Raw genomic sequence first — 18,847 nt, forward strand, 5'->3', positions numbered from 1 at the left:
GTATATATAGCATGATCCTAATTTTGTTTAAAAATATGTCAAGTTGTAGTTATACACATATGTATAGAAAAAGATGGAAAGACAATCCATCACACGGTTGAGTTTCTCCAAGGATAGAGAAATACAGGATGACTTACTTCTTTGCACCTTCCTGTATTTTCTAAATTATTAATAGTCAGCATTTGTTACTTTCATAATAAAAGACTAGTTAACATTTAAAAATTCTACTTTCAAAACTTTCTTTTGTTTTGACTATCAAAATCTTTCTTTTAAAAAATATTCATTTTATTAGCCATGTTGCTAAGATTTTGATTCCAAAGCTTAATTTTATGGCCAAAATTTTGAACAAAGGTGGTCTTTAAATATATGTGCTTCGTGTTTTTGTTGTTCAGTTACTAAGTCGTGTCTGACTCTTTTGCAACCCCATGGACTGTAGCCTACCAGGCTCCTCTGTCAGTGGAATTTTCCAGGCAAGAATACTGGAGTGGGTTGCCACTTCCTACTCCAGGGGATCTTCCCTGACCCAGGGATCGAACCCATGTCTCCTGCATTGGCAGGCAGATTCTTTACCACTGAGCCACCAGGGAAGCCAGTGTGCTTCATATTAGTACTAGTCTTTTAAAAGATAATGAGATCATAATCCTTAAATTAAGTTTGAACTTGAAACTCACTTATAGCTATTTTCGTGGGTAACTTATTTTCAGCAGACTGTTTATTAAAGACTGCACCCTTCCCAATCTTTTTAAAACCCAATTGACTGTTGCCTCAGTTGTCCTAGTAACTCAGGATCCTGTTTTTACCTGTAACTGATTTTCAGCAGTAGACAGATGGCTTGGAATAGGGAAGACCATTTTTAAACCCCGGGAGACTTTGTCATTCATAACCTCAGGGCCCTTCCTGTACTACCTAGTTCTCTTGTTGATCGCATGGCCAAGTGGCACGTTCATACCACACTTTTCCTCATACTGGCAGATCTGGAGTTAAATGGGTTGGAGTCTGGAAATGGGGACGAGGAAGCAGTAGACCGAGAGCCCCGGCGCCTGAGCAGCAGACGTTCTGTCCTCACCAGCCCTGTGGCCAATGGGGTCAGCCTGGATTATGATGGACTGGGCAAAACCTGCCGAAGTCTTCCAAGTCTGAAGAAAACTTTGTCTGGGGACTCATCCTCTGACTCTAGCCGGGGTTCCCAGAATGGCCAAGTGTGGGATTCCCAGTGTAGCCCCCGAAAGGACCGACAGGTGCATCTGACCCATTTTGAGCTTGAAGGCCTTCGTTGCCTTGTAGATAAATTGGAATCTCTGCCACTGCACAAGAAATGCGTCCCTACAGGGATAGAAGACGAAGACGCTCTCATTGCTGATGTGAAGGTAAGGGTTCGTTGTGTTGCATAACGGCTGCTAATCTGGCTAGGACAGTCAGTTTCTGGATTCTGAGAGAAAATTCGGGAGTTTGGGGTGATCTTGGTTCAACCAGAAAGAAGAGTGTGTGTGTGTTTGGGCTGTACAGTGTTTCAGTTCCTAGAATGAGGTTAGGTCCCTATTAGGAAAATGCGAACATTTGTATGTTCAGTTAGGATTTAAATCTAATCTTAAAAATGCAGATTACAGGCTGACCCTAGAAAAAGGGTGAGCCTGAGAAAAATGTTTATATTAAGAAATGTTACTTAGAACTTGTTACACTCTGATAAAGAGGCCTATTTCAGAACAAAATTGGCCGGTAAAATCTATAGCAGTCTTATCCCAAGCACATTTGTTGTTGTTACAACCCCATGGACTCCCCTGTCCTTCACTGTTTCCTGGAGTTTGCTCAAGCTCATGTCCATTGAGTCAGTGATGCCATCCAACCGTCTCATCCTCTGTCACCCGCTTCTAACTCTTTCCCTCAAAACTCCAGTACTTTGGCCACCTAATGCGAAGAGCTGACTGATTTGAAAAGACCCTGATGCTGGGAAAGATTGAAGGTAGAAGGAGAAGGGGATGACAGAGGATGAGATGGTTGGATGGCATCACCGACTCAATGGACATGAGTTTGGGTAAACTCCAGGAGTTAGCAATCGACAGGGAGGCCTGGCGTGCTGCAGTCCGTGGGGTCGCAAAGAGTTGGATACTGCTGAGCGACTGAACTGAACTGAGGTTCAAATTTATCTGCATTAAGACTTAAATACATTGGGGCAACGTCTGAGAAAAGTGTCATTTTAAATGTAATTCATCTTACTGCCAAATCGAGTTTCTTCATTTTGTATATTTTTCTTCTTTCTCAGTAAGTCTCCCAGCATTCAGTTCAGTTCAGGCACTCAGTCGTGTTTGGCTCTTTGCAACCCCATGGACTTGCAGCACACCAGGCTTCCCTGTCCATCACCAACTCCCTGAGCTTACTCAAACTCATGTCCATTGAGTTGTGATGCCATCCAACCGTCTCATCCTCTGTCATCCCCTACTCCTTCCACCTTCAATCTTTTCTAGCATCAGGGTCTTTTTCAAATGAGTCAGTTCTTCACATCAGGTAGCCAAAGTAGTAAGAGTCTCAGCTTCAGCATCAGTCCTTCCAGTGAATATTCAGGACTGATTTCCTTTAGGATGGACTGGTTAGGTCTCCTTGGTGTCCAGGGGACCCTCAAGAATCTTCTCCAACACCACAGTTCAAAACATCAATTCTTCAGCACTCAGCTTTCTTTATAGTCCGACTCTCACACCCATACATGACTACTGGAAAAACCATAGCTTTGATGCTTAGTAATCATCAAAGTCCAACCCACTCCTCAAATATTGGTCTCAAAGAAATGAATTTATTTTTAGGGAATCCTGATTTGAACTGTTCGAACTGGAGAGAGTTCTAGTAAATCTTTCCTTATATATCTCATATGAAACCACTGGGGACTACCCCAGAGGTCCAGTGGTTTAGAGTGAGCTTCCACTGCAGGAGACATGGGTTCATTCCCTGGTCAGAGAACTAAGATCCCACATGCCACCCTGTGTAGCCCCCCAAAAAGTAACCATTAATACAAACACAAAAAAGTCTTTTTTTTTTTTCTTTTTTTTACAAAAAAGTCTTTAAATCACTGTTTGGAATTGTCTTCAGTATGTGAGCATGGGTATGTGTATTAGAAAGCTAGTTAACCATTTGTAACGTTATTTTTAAAACCTTTTGTATAGATTGTTTTAAGCCCCAGAATAATTTATAAGGAATAATTTTATGTGACCTTAAGGAAGATGGGCTAAATATCTCATAGTATGACTTTTTTATTCCTGATCCTTATACAAGTGTTTCTTGGCTACCACTAAACAACCAGCTGAGGTTCTCGCTACGTTCTGCCAGATAGCTCAGGAAAGAACTCCAAAGACTGGGCTAAGACCTAGACTTCTAATTTTTTACTTTTTTCTTTCTTCAATTGACGTTCTAACTATATCTTATTATTTATGCATCATTGAAATGATAAAAACTTTAAGAGACTGAAAGGATTGGTAACCTAGTGAGGTTGGTCCTCTCCATAGTGATAGAACCTAGGCAGTTGGTTTTACAGTTTAGTTTTATACCACCTTGTTGTAGACAAGGCAGGTGGTATTGTGGCCTTATTTATGGGAGGAACTAACTAAGTTCCAGGTAGGTGTGGTCCTCTGTCAATGATGATTGGTAACAGTGCACCAGAACAAACTTAGCCATACTTTTCCATATTCACAAGCCAGTTCCCAAACTCAGTTCCCACCCCTGAGTGAACAAAGGACACTATATGTTTTGTTTTCATTGTGATGGGACATATATATTTTCCTGAGAGTTTGAGTATAGCATCTTTTTTTTTTCTACAGAAGTTTGTCTCTCTTCTTGGCCAGGCCACACGGCTTGCATGATCTCAGTTCCCTAACCAGGGACTAACCCCGGGTCATGGCAGAGAAAGTCTGAATTCGTAACCACTAGGCCACCAAGGAACTTCCCCAAAGTTTCTTCTTTCTTTTTTTAAAATTTTATCTTGGCCCTGCTTTGTGGCGTGCAAGATCTTAATTACCGGACTAGGAATCAAACCTGTGCCCCCTGCATTGAGAGCTTGGAGTCTTAACCACTGGACCACCAGGAAAGTCCAGAAGTTTCTTTTTTCCTAGATATTCCACCATGGATGTGGAAATCATTAAATTGTGACTTTGGTGACTTACTAACTTGTATAATTGCCTTTAGGAACCCTAAGAAGGAAGGTTTTAAAAGTTTATCTCTCACTAATGTTCTTTTAGCCTGGGGATCTGCATTTTTAATTTATAAAAAAGAGAAATATCTTTTTAATCCTCAGGGATGTCTATAGATAGATTTGATTTCATTGAATCCAGTTGTAGGAAGTCATTATAATTCGCTAATCAGTTGTACAGGTCAAATTTCATGATAGAAATAAACAAACTATTAACTAATTTGACCAAACTCAGGGAGATTGTGAAGGACAGGGAAGCCTGGCATGCTGCAGTGCCTGGGGTCACAAAAAGTTGGACACAATTTAGCGACTGAACAACAACAACTCTTAACTAATATAGTTAAATAAGGATATTTATAGAGGTAGAGTGGTAGGGGAAAATGTAGAAAGATTTGTGTCATACTTTAGGCAGAGTGAAAGGAGGCAGCAAGAAAGGGAATGAGTTAAGAGTTAAGAGAGCTGTTAACACTGTGACAAGTGTCCTAAGAGAGCTTGCTATTTATCAGGAATCATGGAAAACATGGCTGCCTTTGCTCAGTAAGACAGAGGTGGCATAGAGACTGGGCCATAAGAGGATGAGTAGCCCAGCAGGATGACTGCACAGACTGGCAGGGTTTGAGTTCTCCCTTGTTTACCCGATACCATATCAAAATACAGCTGATGACAGAAGACAGAGGATTTAGAGCCCAGCTCTGCAGGTACTTTCAGTTAAGATCAAATGGATTGCTTATTCCTGTATTTGACCTGTTATATTTAATTTGAGCTTTAGATAATAGTTTCAGACTTGAATACTTTGAAAACCTGAACACCACCAAAAAGAAAAAAAGCGTTGGATCAGGTGGGTGCCGAATCATGCCCAGCTGGAGACTGCAGTGCTAGAGAGCTTGGTGCTGTGGTAGCACAGAAGGCTACACTGCAGTGAAAGACTAAAGCAAGCCCAGAGTTCACACTTCCTGTGAGAGGGAGGGATGGTCTCTTGTTGTAGCCTATGTGGCTCTCGCAAATAACTAGGAGAAGAGGTTAGAGGAACATTGGTGGGGTGAGATACCCATAATTACGTATTCCCTGGGAGAAGCAGTTCTAGTGATGTGGTTAAGGGGCTTTGAAGCTTCTAAAAATGTTCTACAGTATTGAAGACTCATACAGAGTTGCAAGGGGATTAGATGAAATATGGGGCAATAAAAAAGGTTGATTTATTGGCAGAGTTAGGGGAAAGTAATGAGCATATATAAAGTCCTATTTGGGAGAGGGTATAACGTAACCTTGACTCCTGATCTAAAATTGAGAGGCCATGTCCTTGAGAGATGTTGAGTAAAGAGGCAGGACCTGGAAGTACGTATAGTGTATAGTGCAATCCCATTAATGTTTTAAAAAAAGTATCTTTGTATGTGCTAAAATTTCAGTGGGCCTGGAGTGGGCATGTTAACCACTTACTGACCGTGGGTCATAGCAAGGTGGTGGGAATCAGCTGGAAGGCTGAATTTTTAATGAGACTTTATTGTTTTCTGTTTATTTTGGTAATAAAGCAGCTCTTAATATATGTATAAAAAGGTTCTTAATATATCAATACATCTGGCTGCCCAACTCAGTTAATGAAACAATTTCAGTGTTTTTGAATATTTTTCTACTTTCCTATTTTCTCTAAGACATTGTGATACGCTTGGCAAAAATGTGACTGTCGGGCAGGATACTAGATCAAGAAGAGCCTGTTTTCTCCTCTATAAAATAACATCTACCTCAGTGGAGATGTTGTGAAAATTACAAATCTTTGAAATTCACTTATTTCACTACTGTAAGTAATCCCTACCTGCTCTCTGCCAAGAACCAGTCTTAGTGTTTGGTATAAATATGCAAACATACTGTGGACCGAACCCTCAGGGGGCCTACTAAGGTCCAGGAGAGGAGCAGGCATTTTAAGTGGGCTAAGAAAGTGAGTGAGTGACTTCTAGGTTTACAGGTGCTGGACTTGACCCTGAGGACTGGTGGTAGATTCTGTCCTGAGGGAAGGAGGCGCCCTTCTTTTTAGTTAACCGGTTAAATCCCTTTCCTGTTAGATGATGCAGACTGATGATTACAGTATTATGTAAATGATAAAAGCTCTAAATTTGTAAATTCGAAATTCTTCCTTTGTGGTACAGTTGGCTACTGATGCTCTTATCTAGGAGTTTATCTAGCATTTTATTTTGTAACTATGATCTAAGAATTTATATGAAGCTCCACCTCAGGAGGATGATGGGACTGAAGCAGAGTTATGGTTGTGAATAAATACAGAAACACGAATCAGAAATGTTCCTTCATCTGACACTTTGGGAGTGATTCTGACACTAACAAAGAGAAGAGCTGATAGAGAGCCCAGTATAATTGGATTTTAATCCATTAAGCCAGATGAGGAGGGGAAAAAAAAGAACCTGTATAAATAAAACTTCATTTGTAGTTTTTACTGATATTTGTAATAATTCACATTCTTACTGAGTAAAAAGTTTTGAATAACTCACCTACAAGGCATATAAAGTTAGATTAAAATAGATACAATTCTTTAAAAATGTTTTCATTATAGTCCTGTATTATGTAATGTTACGTTCTTACTAATTCTCATCATTGTTGCCTACCTTTTATTCTGAATGAAAAGGAGGAAAAAATTGGGCCTTATTTATAATGTGTGATTTGGGAACTTACTTGAAGTGAGTTTCCTAGTGCCCTGTCTGATTTTTGTTCTTTCCTGCTGGCCTCTAGAATTTGTGCTTGCTACAACTCAGACTTCTGCTTTGTTTTGGAGTAACTTGTTTCTCTTAAGAATTTGTGCATACTTGTATCATCCCTCTAGGCTAGATAGCATTAAGACCTGAACAAGCATTTTCCAAGAGGACCTCTCACAATGTTAAGGAATGTTTTTCTAACATAATAGGCTAATTACAGAGAGTCTTTGAATCATAAAAGTACAAGTTTAGGATTAGAATGACCATTCACACATTTCCAGGAAGAGCTCCCCAGAACAGTACAAAAGTCTCTCCTTCCCTTGGTAAACTAATGTCAGAAGTAAACGTGCTGCCCCTGGCAGGAGAGCCCCAGGCCTCAAAGAGCAGACTCGGCCATTGACTCTGCAGGGGAATTCACGGAAACAACTGTCCTGGTTAATAAGCTAGATAAATAAGCATGTTTCCAGTGGTAAGAGCTAGGTTCTCAGTGGCCTGAGGTGTTTATTTCAAAGCCGCTTCTGTAATTTCCCAAAAAGCCAACTTAACATTTATTAGACTCTAAAAGTTACATAAATCTGGCCCCAATATACTGAATGCTGAAGCCTGAGTAAAGAGTGCTCCTTCAGTCTGAGTTTAACCCTGACTGTGGATCGGTTGAGTACAGAGTAGGTGACATGTGTCACTTGAGTGGCTGTCAGAAGTGGCACCAAGATGTGTGACCGAATGGGAGACTGGTTGCTTCATCCAGGCAATGTCAAACGACAGGAATAGGAAAAGTGAGGGGGTGCTGGTGTCCTGAGGATGGGGTAGTGAGAGGCATAGTCCGCGATGATAACTGAGGCCCCAGGAGACCGGCAGGTGTGGAGTTGGAGGCGGTGCTGGCCCTTGGTTCCTGGTGCCTGATGCCGAAGCAGGGGAGTGAAACTCCTGAGGGTGCACCTCCGCTGGTCTGACTTGGTCACGAGGGAGCCGGCCCGCCGCCCGCAGCGGGGCGGCTCTCACGGTGCGGGCTGGGGCAGAGGCCGCCGCCGTTGTGGAAGTAGCTGAGATGAACAGACGGATGGTATCAGGTCCCTCAGTATTGGTGGGTATGTGTCATACCCAAGGTGTTTCTGGAAACTGTTTCTTTGCTGATTCTGGATTCCGGGCTAGGGAAGGGGCGGCGGGGGCAGGTGAGGCGGGCCGCTGGTGGGGAGAGAAGGTAACTCCAGAGGCGCTCGGCTCCGGGCCGGGCTCTGCCGCAGAGGCTGAACTTCAGGCGACTCGCTGTCTGCCCGGGCGCGGGGGGAGCCCTGTGTGCAGCCCAGGGGAGCGCGGCCGAGACGGGGAGATGACCCTGAGGGCCAGGGTGTGGGCCGCGGCAAGGACGTTCGAACGCGGGACCCGACTCGGCACGGGTTAAAGCCTTCCCTTCCCTCCGCTGGCGCCTTCCGAAGTCGCGGGCGAGAGCCCTGGGGGCCGGCCCTGGGTTCTGCCCCGGCGCTGACGGGGCGGTGGGAGGGAGAGGGCGGGGCGGCGGCTCCCTCCCGGCGGGCTGTCCTCCAATCGCCGCGCCGGGAGTGCTGCCCAGCACGCCCCCTCCTGACTCTGCCGCAGGACGCTGGGCCCTCTGCTGGCTCGCTCACTCGAGCTCGGCTCCCCTCCTGCCATCTTCCGTTGCAAAGCATTTCTGGGAGCTGCATGTGGGTGACGCAGCAGCATTGTTCGCAGGCACAGGAAGCCGCGGCTGAGCTCTGGGGCTCAAGAAGGAGCGCAGGGCGCTGCGCGCCGCTCCCTCCGGGTAGCCTGAAAGGTGATCGCCCGACTGCCCTGCCTTAGGTGCCCTGGGAGATTTCAGATTTTTTTCAAGTAAACTGGGATTTTTCCTAGAGGCAGAACACCTAACTCCTTCAGCACAACTTCCAATACAGAAAGCAAAACAAAGACGCTGGGGAAACTTCATCCAAGAGCCTCGGCAGCTTCAGAGGACGGGAAACACAAGGTCAGGCGGGCGGGCGGGCGGGCGGGCGGGCGGCAGAATCCTCCTGGTCTGGGGTGTGTGGTGTGTGGAACTGCAGGGGCCGGTCTCGGCGGCGGAGAGGCAGGAGAACTGCCTGCCGGCGAATCCGGATTAGTGCTGAGGTATCGGTGCTGCCGTCGCCACTGCACTTGTTCCCTGTCCCGGTGGGATATGCTTTCGAATTGGGTCGTTTGCCTTTGGGAGTCTCTTCCCCTTCTCTGCCCAGGCGCCCGCAGTTCTCGTCCCCTTCCTGGGCTGTGTCGGGTGTGGGCTTGCGCTTGAACATTCTCTCATGCCAGGAGGCTAGATAGGCGTAAGCCTTTCCGCACTCCACCCCCGCTCCCTGTCCCAAACCCCCTCTGGTGAAGGGTGGTGGTTTCTTTATATGGTTTCTTGAAGGGCCTCAGCTGGAGTCTGCCTTTTTTGATGAAAGCAGGGCGTGCTTGGTTGTATGGCCCCAGTGAAATAGGGCTTGGAAGGAAATCTGCATTTCCCTCCACACCCACACAGACCCTAGTAACTGAGTCGTGCCTGTGTGAACAGCTGCCCCCACACCCTCCACCCCCGCCCCAACACAGACACAATTTATCCACCTACCCTTCCCTGTCCCCTACAGAAATCTTGCAGGTAGACTGCTTTTGGTGATAGTTAGGTTCCTGTTCTACTCTTAAACAATTGCGGATCTTTCTATGCAGTCTGTTTTGCTGAAAGTGGAAAGTCCCTGTTTGTGGACAGTTCAGTGCTCTAGGGGCGGAGGAAATGGGCAGAGTCCTACTCCGGCAGCAGTGCGAAGTGGGGGAGGGGAACTCGCACTCCCTAGCACACATTTTGAATGGACCTGAATTTCTCACCCCAGGGAGATTGGGAGCAGGCCGGAGCCTGGTCCCACGTGGCACCGCACCCCGCCTCTTCACCCCCACGCAGTGTGGTGCTAACAGGAGGCTCCAGAATAGGATGCCATAGCAACTCGAAGTAAATAAAACGTCTGCAGAGGAAATCAGTTTGGGGGAGGGAGAGAGGCATCTGGGGGACTTGGCAGAGGGACTCATCCTGGAGGAGCTTCGTGGGTACTAGTTAAAGGGTCTTTCTGAGTCCCAGCTCTGGATCTGGAGTGTGATCCTTAGGTTAAGGATGAAAAAACTTAGTAGAGAAATGCTTCAAGAGTCCTGGTCTCTAGGCATAGAGCCCACAGGATTCTGAGAATGATTATTTAAAATGGCCCAGGCATGCTGGCCTGTCTAGGATCAAAGTTTACTTTTTCTTGAAACAGTTGATATCCTGTATACATCTAAAGCAATCAGAAAGAAATCGTGTGATTTGTCTTCTGGATTTGTGTGTGTGTCGGGGGGGGGGGGGATTGTTGTTTTGCAGTTGCCATTGCTTTAGGGCTCATGAGGTCAGATGAGGAGAGATTTCATTGTGCTAGAAGGTTTGGGACTGAGAAATTTCTGTCTAAAACATAAAAGATTTGTTTCAAAATAATAACCAGTGTGACTCACTTGAGTGGCAGTTTCTTACTGTAGAATTGTTCCTTGAGGTACTCAAACTAGATTGGCTGAAGGCATGAGAACTATTGCCCCTGAGATTGTTTCTGCCCCCTTTATAGGAATAAAGGCAAATAAGTGACCATGTGTGCATATGGGTACGTGTGTGTGCATGTGGGTGTGAGGGAGAGAGATTTGAGAATGAGATTCCTTTAATCAGCCTTCGAAGAACGGAGTCCTGGGTTGAAATCAAGATGTTAAGACCCTGCTATTTGTATTAGCCAAGTTATTTTTGCCAGTCAGTATTTGCTAATAACGTCGACAGAATGAAGGCATTCTTTTAACTACAGTGGTACTTGTTAGCTGGTATAGAAGAGTAAAGAGGTGGTGTAGAGTTTTATTGTCATGTACAGAACTGTGTGACAACACTTGACAGCGGTAGCATGGTTACAGTGAGCACACAAGTGCGGGGTTGGAAGCAGAGGTAAGTTTAAAGTCCTGATAGTTGGAGTTCTCTTCCGTCCTCTGTTTGTTTCTCAGTGGGTCTCTATATGAAGGGAAAATATCGAAAGTTCCCAGCCTGCTCTTCACCTTGGTGCTTAGGGGAACTGAGGCTAAGTCTGTCTGGGTGCTGTTAGGAGTGGTTGACTCTCTGTTCACTGTGTCCTCTCTTCCCCTCTTCTCTCCTATCTCACCCTTAGGTTTTGCTGGAGGAGCTTGCCAACAGTGATCCCAAGTTAGCCCTCACTGGAGTCCCTATAGTACAGTGGCCGAAAAGGGATAAGGTAAGAAACTACTCTTCAAGCTGCTGAAACAGTTTGCTGGCTAACCATTACCATTCCAGGAAGAAAAAGAACAACCAGAGGCAGACAGGTTTTGGTGCATTAATGTGAACTGACAGAAAATCATTACTCAGTTCTGTTTTGACTCTTCAGTCAAGCTATCTTTGGAGGTGACTCTCTTAACAGACTGTCAAACCAGAAGACCTGCATCCAAGTTCAGATGCCAGCATGTGCATTTGTTCACCAGAGTGCATCGGTTCCTATCCTTCTGCTTCAGTGACTCAATTCTTTTTATAGATCTGATGTAAAATTAGTTAAAATAATTAGACATACATTTAAAAGGCTAGAACGTTTCTTCATTGAAGTGAGACCACACTCTCAAGGTTCCCCTTGATTTGGACTCCAGTATTGAATTGAGAAGGGATGAAAACAGCTACCCATTAGTTAATAGATTGTCCCTTATGAATTTTCACGTCCCTTCAGTCAGGTCCTACATAATTCTATCCCATACTGTCCTTTGTCAAGATCAGTCATAGAATTCTGATCTTGGGAGTGAGTCTGGCAAATTAGGCCCTTCTTTGGTGTTCCAGCTACAACTTGCAGAGCTATCACATCCCAGGAACATTTAGGCAAAATATAAAGGTGTTTGTCTAAAATATGTCTTTGAAGAACCACTTCCTCCTTCCTCAGTGCTTCTGTCCCACTTGGCTTCTGCTTGGCCACATGGGGCTGCCGCAAAACAGTTTAGCCCTTTCTGGCCCTGGCTGTTGAGTGTTTTGTGTCCAAAAAGTGTTTAAGGCACAGTGGAAATTAAAGAAGTGGGAGACACACTCTTTGTTCTTAAAAAGATCACCAGCACGGTAAAATACAGCTGCTAAAATTATAAACATATACCTGAGAAATTTATTCATGCTCAGCTGTTATTGGAGTGTCTGCTATGTGCCAGAATTGTAGGGTTGAATTTAGAATAATAAAGAATAAGACTTGTTGCTCCTTCAAGTAGTTTCCTGTCTTCTTCAGGAGTGTATTCTGAGTAATAATATTCAGGATAAGGAAATACTGGAGGACTACCTTATATGTTTGACCTCACTGCTTTCTCTTTCCAGCTTAAATTCCCAACCCGGCCAAAGGTGCGGGTTCCTACCATCCCCATCACAAAGCCTCACACTATGAAACCAGCGCCGCGGTTAACACCTGTGCGCCCAGCCACTGCCTCTCCCATCGTGTCTGGAGCCAGACGGAGACGAGTGCGGTGTCGAAAATGCAAAGCCTGCGTGCAGGGAGAGTGTGGTGTTTGTCACTACTGCAGGGACATGAAGAAGTTTGGGGGGCCTGGTCGCATGAAGCAGTCCTGTGTTCTCCGGCAGTGCTTGGCAGTGAGTGATCTGCTGGGTAAAGAATATGGGGGAGGGGTGTGGTGCTGGGGGTGGGGCCGAAATATACATATAGTATAGACCCGCAGAGCTGGAAAGAAAAGGTTTTGCTGTCTTTATGGCTTTTTTCATTTTGTCCCTTTTGTCTCTGGATTTAGAAGGAAGGTATCTAATATTTAACATAATCTAATTTAATTTTTGCCTAATTTTCTAATGAGAGACTAGTATTTGAAGGACAGATCACTGCAGTCTGTTCCCTCTTTAAGTGGATTAGAAAGGAAGGACCTGGGAGGCCAAGGACAGGCCAGATGAAAATAAACTCTTTGCTGTTGGTCTCTCCTCAGCTAGTTGACTCTTCCTGTCTTCTTCCTTAGTCATTTTCCTGCCAAAACCTCTCTCCTTTCCACCTGATCTCCATGCTCTCTTAAGTGTTTACTGGAGAATTGCAGGAACCAAATTGTCCACCTTCAGTTAAAGGGAAGCTGAATGATAAGGATCTAAGCCTGCTCTTTTTTTGGTTTCTGTCTTTGTCCTCTTATAGCCCAGACTGCCTCACTCCGTCACATGTTCCCTCTGTGGAGAGGTGGATCAAAACGAGGAGACACAGGACTTTGAGAAGAAACTCATGGAATGCTGTATCTGCAACGAGATTGTTCATCCTGGCTGCCTCCAGGTGAGGAGAGGCCTAAGGGGCCCATGAGGTCTCAGCTAACAGAGTGTCTGTTAAGACTCTGAGTGGAGCAGAGGAGAGTGGGACATCTGTCACGAGAGGCTGCTGAGGGTCACAGAGGGGTCCACCGTCTGCTCTTGATTCAGTGTCTGTGTTCAGGTTGGGCACTGTGCTAGACCCCGAGGCTAAGCTAGTACACAGAATAGTCCTTGTTTCTGCCCTCGTGGAGCTTACAGGCTGGCCTTGGTGGGTATGTCTGGAGTCTCCAGCCATCATGGAATAGCGTAGTTTTGGAGTGCCTCACATTTTTTAAGCGTCTCTATTACATACTTCATTGTATCCGCGGGTTATTAGTTCCTGAAAGATGGTGAGAGTAATACTGTCAGCTGACATTTAGTGTGTGTTGAGTCTATATCAGGCTCTGTGCATACCTGGGGGAGTGCACTACCCCAGGTAATAATAGGAATTCCCTGGGAATCCAGTGTCTAGAATTATGGGCTTTCACTGCTAAAGGCCCGGGTTCCATCCCTGGTCGGGAACTAAGATCCCACAAGCCACACAACACAGCTCGGCCAAAAAAAAGGTAATGAGGTTTAAGCCTTAACCTCAGATATTGAGTCAACTCTTCTGTCATGGACCTTGGGCTCAGGTGTGTTCAAAAGCTCCCCAAGAGATTCTAATGTGCAGCCAGAATGGAGAAGCACAGTTGTATATGACTCCTCATTTAATCTTTAAGACAACTCTGTGAAGTTGGGTGTATCTTAGATTTTCTGTAAATCTAAAGTACATTGGTTGGTGCTGGTACTTTCTTGGTCTTTCTGAAGGTGTCAGCTATGTCATGACTGCCACCTGGCTGATAATGATTATATAAGACACTGTTAATTGTGAGAAGCAGCCCAGTTTCAGACAATTCAAATGTGAAAAAAGATGCATCTTGGATTTGATAAAATAGGGTATTATCGTCATGATGATGACAGTGGTTAGTACAAAGTGTTTTCTCCGTGCCACACATTTTTCTGAGCATCTTATATAATATTTAATGCATTCAATCCTCACCATTACCAGGTAAGGTGGATATTGTTATTTATCCTCACCTAACAGTTGAGTCATAGAGACCTGGTTACTAGTCTCCAAACCAAAGCCATAACTGCGTCATAACCATTATGCCCCACACTCAAGATCACACTGGCACCATTCCTGTATGTTCAGTTCCTTGTAGAGTGGCATGGGACCCTCAGGAGAATGTATGTGTCAGGGGAAGAGACTCCAGATTGTCTCAGACTCTTGGGAATCTTCTCTTGGAGTCTAAATTTGATCAGAGTAAGGGTGGCCAGTATCCCACTGGCTTAGAGTGAGGCCAAATGGCTCTTGATTTTGTTTTTTTTTTTTTCCTCCCCTATAGACCAGTGTGTTTAGGAGTGAGTAACTCTTACCAACCATATGTCTGTGTTACTGTTTGATAAAGGAAACTTAAGACACAGATTGGGTTTTGTCTGTTTTTTAAATGAGACAGACTTTTAATAACCACTCTCTGCCTGTAGATGGATGGAGAGGGGTTGCTTAACGAGGAATTGCCAAATTGCTGGGAGTGTCCAAAGTGCTACCAAGAGGACAGCTCAGAAAAAGCCCAGGTAAGGGAACGTTTCCAGTCTCGCACTGTGAGAGGAAAGCAAGTGTCAAGTTTGGAAATAACGTTTGCCTTTGCATGTTTTTTCTGACCCAGGAGATTATTTTTTGTTTTGTTTGTTATCTTTTTTCCCCTTTGTTTAGCTATTTTTCTTTTGAGTTGTGAATTTTCTATTTTTGCATTATTGAGTATTGTTCCCCGGGACTCTGCAAATTCCCAGTGTTCTTTTACACCCTGGGGCCCTTGGAAAAGAGGAGCCACAGCCGAGCTGTTTGAGGAGGGAAATGAGGTGAGCGTGGTCTGTGAGGAATGAAACTTGAGGGGAGGCAGCAACCTGAGTCAGCTGGTGCATGGTCGTGTACTAGAGTTTCCAGTTGTGCCGGTTCACATTTTTGTTTGCTTCACCTTTGTGGCAAAAAGCCCTGCCCTTGTGCCCAGTTGTGTCCTACAGAGGCAGTCCCTTTTCCGGAGGAAACCAGTGCTGTGACCTTGGCCCCAAGCTACTATGGTTGCTGGTCAGTGGCCGCCAGTAATGTCAGAGGGCCAGAAGGACTGGTCTCTCAGGCCAGGAAGACATGATCTGCTAAGGGCATGCACAGAGGCAGCCATTGGCCTCAGGCCAGTCATCACGCCCTGGCAGTCTCCTCCAGGTACCCTGTACAGGACAGTAGGGACACGTTTCCTTGTTTCTTTTTTTTTTTTTTTTTTCCTATTTCTTCCCACTCAGGCACTGAGGTCATTGAATTTCTCAGTCTAAATAGGTCTGATGAGAAGGATTTCTGGAGTTGACGAGTGCTGGAGTTCTCATTGGAGAAGGCAGTGGCAGCCATGGATAGAGGAGCCTGGTGGGCTGCAGTCCATGGTGTTGCTAAGAGTCGGACACGACTGAGCCACTTCACTTTCACTTTTCACTTTCCTGCATTGGAGAAGGAAATGGCAACCCACTCCAGTGTTCTTGCCTGGAGAATCGCAGGGACGGGGGAGCCTGGTGGGCTGCCATCTATGGGGTCGCACAGAGTCTGACACGACTGAAGCGACTTAGCGGCAGCAGAGTTCTCATTTCAAGTTCTTCTAACTAGCAGCAGGTTCGTCTAGTAGTAACTTTTACTTTTGTCTTCTTCACTGGTGGTGGTGGTGGTGGATGCTTGCGGTAGCAGACAGGTTGGCAGATACTGTATTTAGTGTTACGTTCTAATGCCTTGTAAAAACCAACACCCAAAAATTGGTCATTCTCTTTCAGCCACGGTGATCTAAGAATATAAGGAGAAAAGGGAGCAGAATAGTTGCAGAGGGACATAGAACGTCTCCTTAAGGGAGTCTGAACTGCTGCTTTGATACCTAGTGGAACATGGTGGTCAGGCTTCATTGCGTCATAGCCAAGGTGGTCTCCAGGACAGGAGACCAGAGAGCACAGGTGGCAGAGGGTGAGCTTGTGCTTTTATTGTGGGATATTGGCTTCACCAAACTCGAATTCCTCATTTTCATCCTGAGGAGATTCCTCCAGGAGCAGTGCGGTTTCTCATTCTAGGCTTAATCTCTCACCTGTGGTTGGTCTCCCGGGACAGTGTGGGGTGCTGAGTAGAAGCAGCCTGGCAGGGTCGCACTCAGACCCTGTATAGGGCTAAAAGTCAGTAGGTTTACTGCTATCAGAATCTGCATCCTAGTTCAAACGTGTATATTTAGGCTGTTTTTCTTCCAGCAGAAGCATCTCTTGGGTGAAGAGCTGAATTAGAGGCAGAATTTAAAATGGTCAGATTGCGTAGGGGTAGGAGTTGCAGCCTTAAAGGATTTCTTTACCCAGAGAATTATAACCAAAAAATTGGGACAGGAGATGAGTAAAGCAGGCGTTGGAATCATGTAGCTCAAATGTGGATCCCATTCCTCTGTACTTGGACACAGACCTTTCTGTCACAGGTAGATTTCACAAGCAACCCATTTTGAGGGTTTTACTCTATAATCAGCTGCCTTGAGCACAGATGTGAGCTCAGTTAGAGTCTGGTTTGCAGGCAGTGAGGAGATGACCACCCTGCAGCACGCAGAGGTCCCTCCCCCATAGAAAAGCAGCAGCCTGCCCTCCGCTCGTCCCCAAGAGCAACAGAGAGGCTGACCCTGTGTGTGCAGAGGGTCTTGAAGAAAGGAGGCACTGACATGACTGCCTGTTTTGCAGAAGCGGAAAATGGAAGAGAGTGACGAAGAAGCCGTGCAAGCCAAAGTCCTCCGGCCCCTGCGGAGCTGCGACGAGCCCCTCACGCCCCCACCTCACTCGCCCACCTCCATGCTGCAGCTCATCCACGACCCGGCCTCCCCCCGGGGTGTGGTGACTCGGTCCTCCCCTGGGGCCGGCCCCAGCGACCACCACAGTGCCAGCCGCGATGAGCGCTTCAAACGGCGGCAGTTGCTGCGGCTGCAGGCCACAGAGCGCACCATGGTACGGGAAAAGGAGAACAACCCCAGCGGCAAAAAGGAGCTGTCTGAAGTTGAGAAAGCCAAGATCCGGGGATCGTACCTCACTGTCACGCTGCAGAGGCCCACCAAAGAGCTCCACGGGACATCCATTGTGCCCAAGCTGCAGGCCATCACGGCCTCCTCTGCCAACCTTCGCCATTCCCCCCGTGTGCTGGTCCAGCACTGCCCAGCCCGAACCCCCCAGCGCGGGGATGAGGAGGGGCTGGGGGGAGAGGAGGAGGACGAGGAGGAGGAGGAGGAGGAAGATGACAGTGCAGAGGAGGGGGGTACGGCCAGGCTGAATGGCCGGGGCAGTTGGGCTCAGGATGGAGACGAAAGCTGGATGCAGCGGGAGGTCTGGATGTCTGTCTTCCGCTACCTCAGCCGCAGAGAACTTTGTGAATGTATGCGAGTGTGCAAGACGTGGTATAAATGGTGAGCAGGGCTACAGGGATCAGGCACAGGGGTATGGGCGTAGGTGGCAGCTTTCCATGTGAGAACAGCATGTGTCTTGGCTCCTGGAGGCTGGTTGGGCCCTAAGGGATTAAATCTACCCAGTCTGTTTCCCGGACACAGGTCCTCTAGAAGATGTGGCCGGTCATACCTGCAGGTGTCATCAGGGAAATCTGGCCCTTGGCCTCTTCTCCCTGCTCTGTACTTTCCTGTCTTTCCTTTCTGGACTTTGAATGGATTTGTACCTTGGGGCTTGGGGGTGGGTTTGTACAGTGTGTCCTAAAACTTTGGAGTCATAATCCTTCTGCCCCCAGTTGGTTGAATGCATCATACATTTGTTACGCCAGTCACTCCTGGGGCTGGGGACACAGACGACTGCTCTTACACCCCTGCCCCGTTACGTCTCCATCTCCCGAGAAAGGTATATGTGCTTTTCAGAAACTTCGCAGGTGCTCACAGGCTCACAGTTTTCCACAGCTCTAAATCTCATACTCTAAATCTAGACCAGAATGCCTTTCTCCAGCAAGCAAGGTTCAGTTTTGAAGCTTCCTGAGACTTAGTTGGCTTTCTTAGTGAAACCTGTTATTTCTTTTCAAGTTAAACAGTAAGACATAAGGGAGCATCCCTAGAGGTGATGAACGAAGATTTCCACTGGACATTGTTTTTCCTTAACTTCCTAAACCCTAGGATAAATCCTTTATATCTGGGTCAAATCCTGTTGCAGTAGTTTTCAAAGTGTGATGCCCAAACTAGTGTCATACCTGGGACCTTGTTAGAAACACAGGTTTTCAGGGCATATCTCAGACCTGCTGATCAGGACCTTGAGGGTGGGGCTGGGCAATCTGTTTTTAATAAATTCTCCACCAGAGGATTCTGATACACATTAAAAATTTGAAATCTAGTGCTCTTGTTTTTGCCATACAAGTTTTATGTGCCCTGGGTGAAGTTTTTTAGTCTCTAAGTGAAGACTCCTTTGTTTGCAACCATAAGTTTACTTCCCAAATCTGAAGTGACATGTGATCCACCCAGATTCTCCTAATAATTTGTCTTTGTAGGGCTTAGTGGTGGCTCTGTCCCTCAGTTTCTAGGCCGAGCCACATAAAACTCCCATTATGTGCCATCTCCTCTTGCCCTGCCAGCCAGACAC

The 18,847-nt window shown here is 46.1% G+C and overlaps 1 protein-coding gene across 4 annotated transcripts in view; it reads left to right on the forward strand.

The window, feature by feature from the left end:
* KDM2A (lysine demethylase 2A) overlaps window positions 1-18,847 on the forward strand; it is a 91,179-nt gene that overhangs the window by 66,427 nt on the left and 5,905 nt on the right. For all 4 annotated transcript variants that reach the window (XM_052661610.1, XM_052661611.1, XM_052661613.1 and 1 more), the window contains 6 exons: window positions 973-1,367; window positions 11,052-11,135; window positions 12,239-12,508; window positions 13,047-13,178; window positions 14,717-14,806; window positions 16,970-17,682. In XM_052661610.1, coding sequence (XP_052517570.1) covers window positions 973-1,367; window positions 11,052-11,135; window positions 12,239-12,508; window positions 13,047-13,178; window positions 14,717-14,806; window positions 16,970-17,682 — 1,684 coding nt within the window. The remainder of the gene's footprint in view (window positions 1-972; window positions 1,368-11,051; window positions 11,136-12,238; window positions 12,509-13,046; window positions 13,179-14,716; window positions 14,807-16,969; window positions 17,683-18,847) is intronic.

Source organism: Budorcas taxicolor, chromosome 25 (genome assembly GCF_023091745.1).
Source record: "Budorcas taxicolor isolate Tak-1 chromosome 25, Takin1.1, whole genome shotgun sequence".
In the NCBI taxonomy this organism is placed as follows: domain Eukaryota; kingdom Metazoa; phylum Chordata; class Mammalia; order Artiodactyla; family Bovidae; genus Budorcas; species Budorcas taxicolor.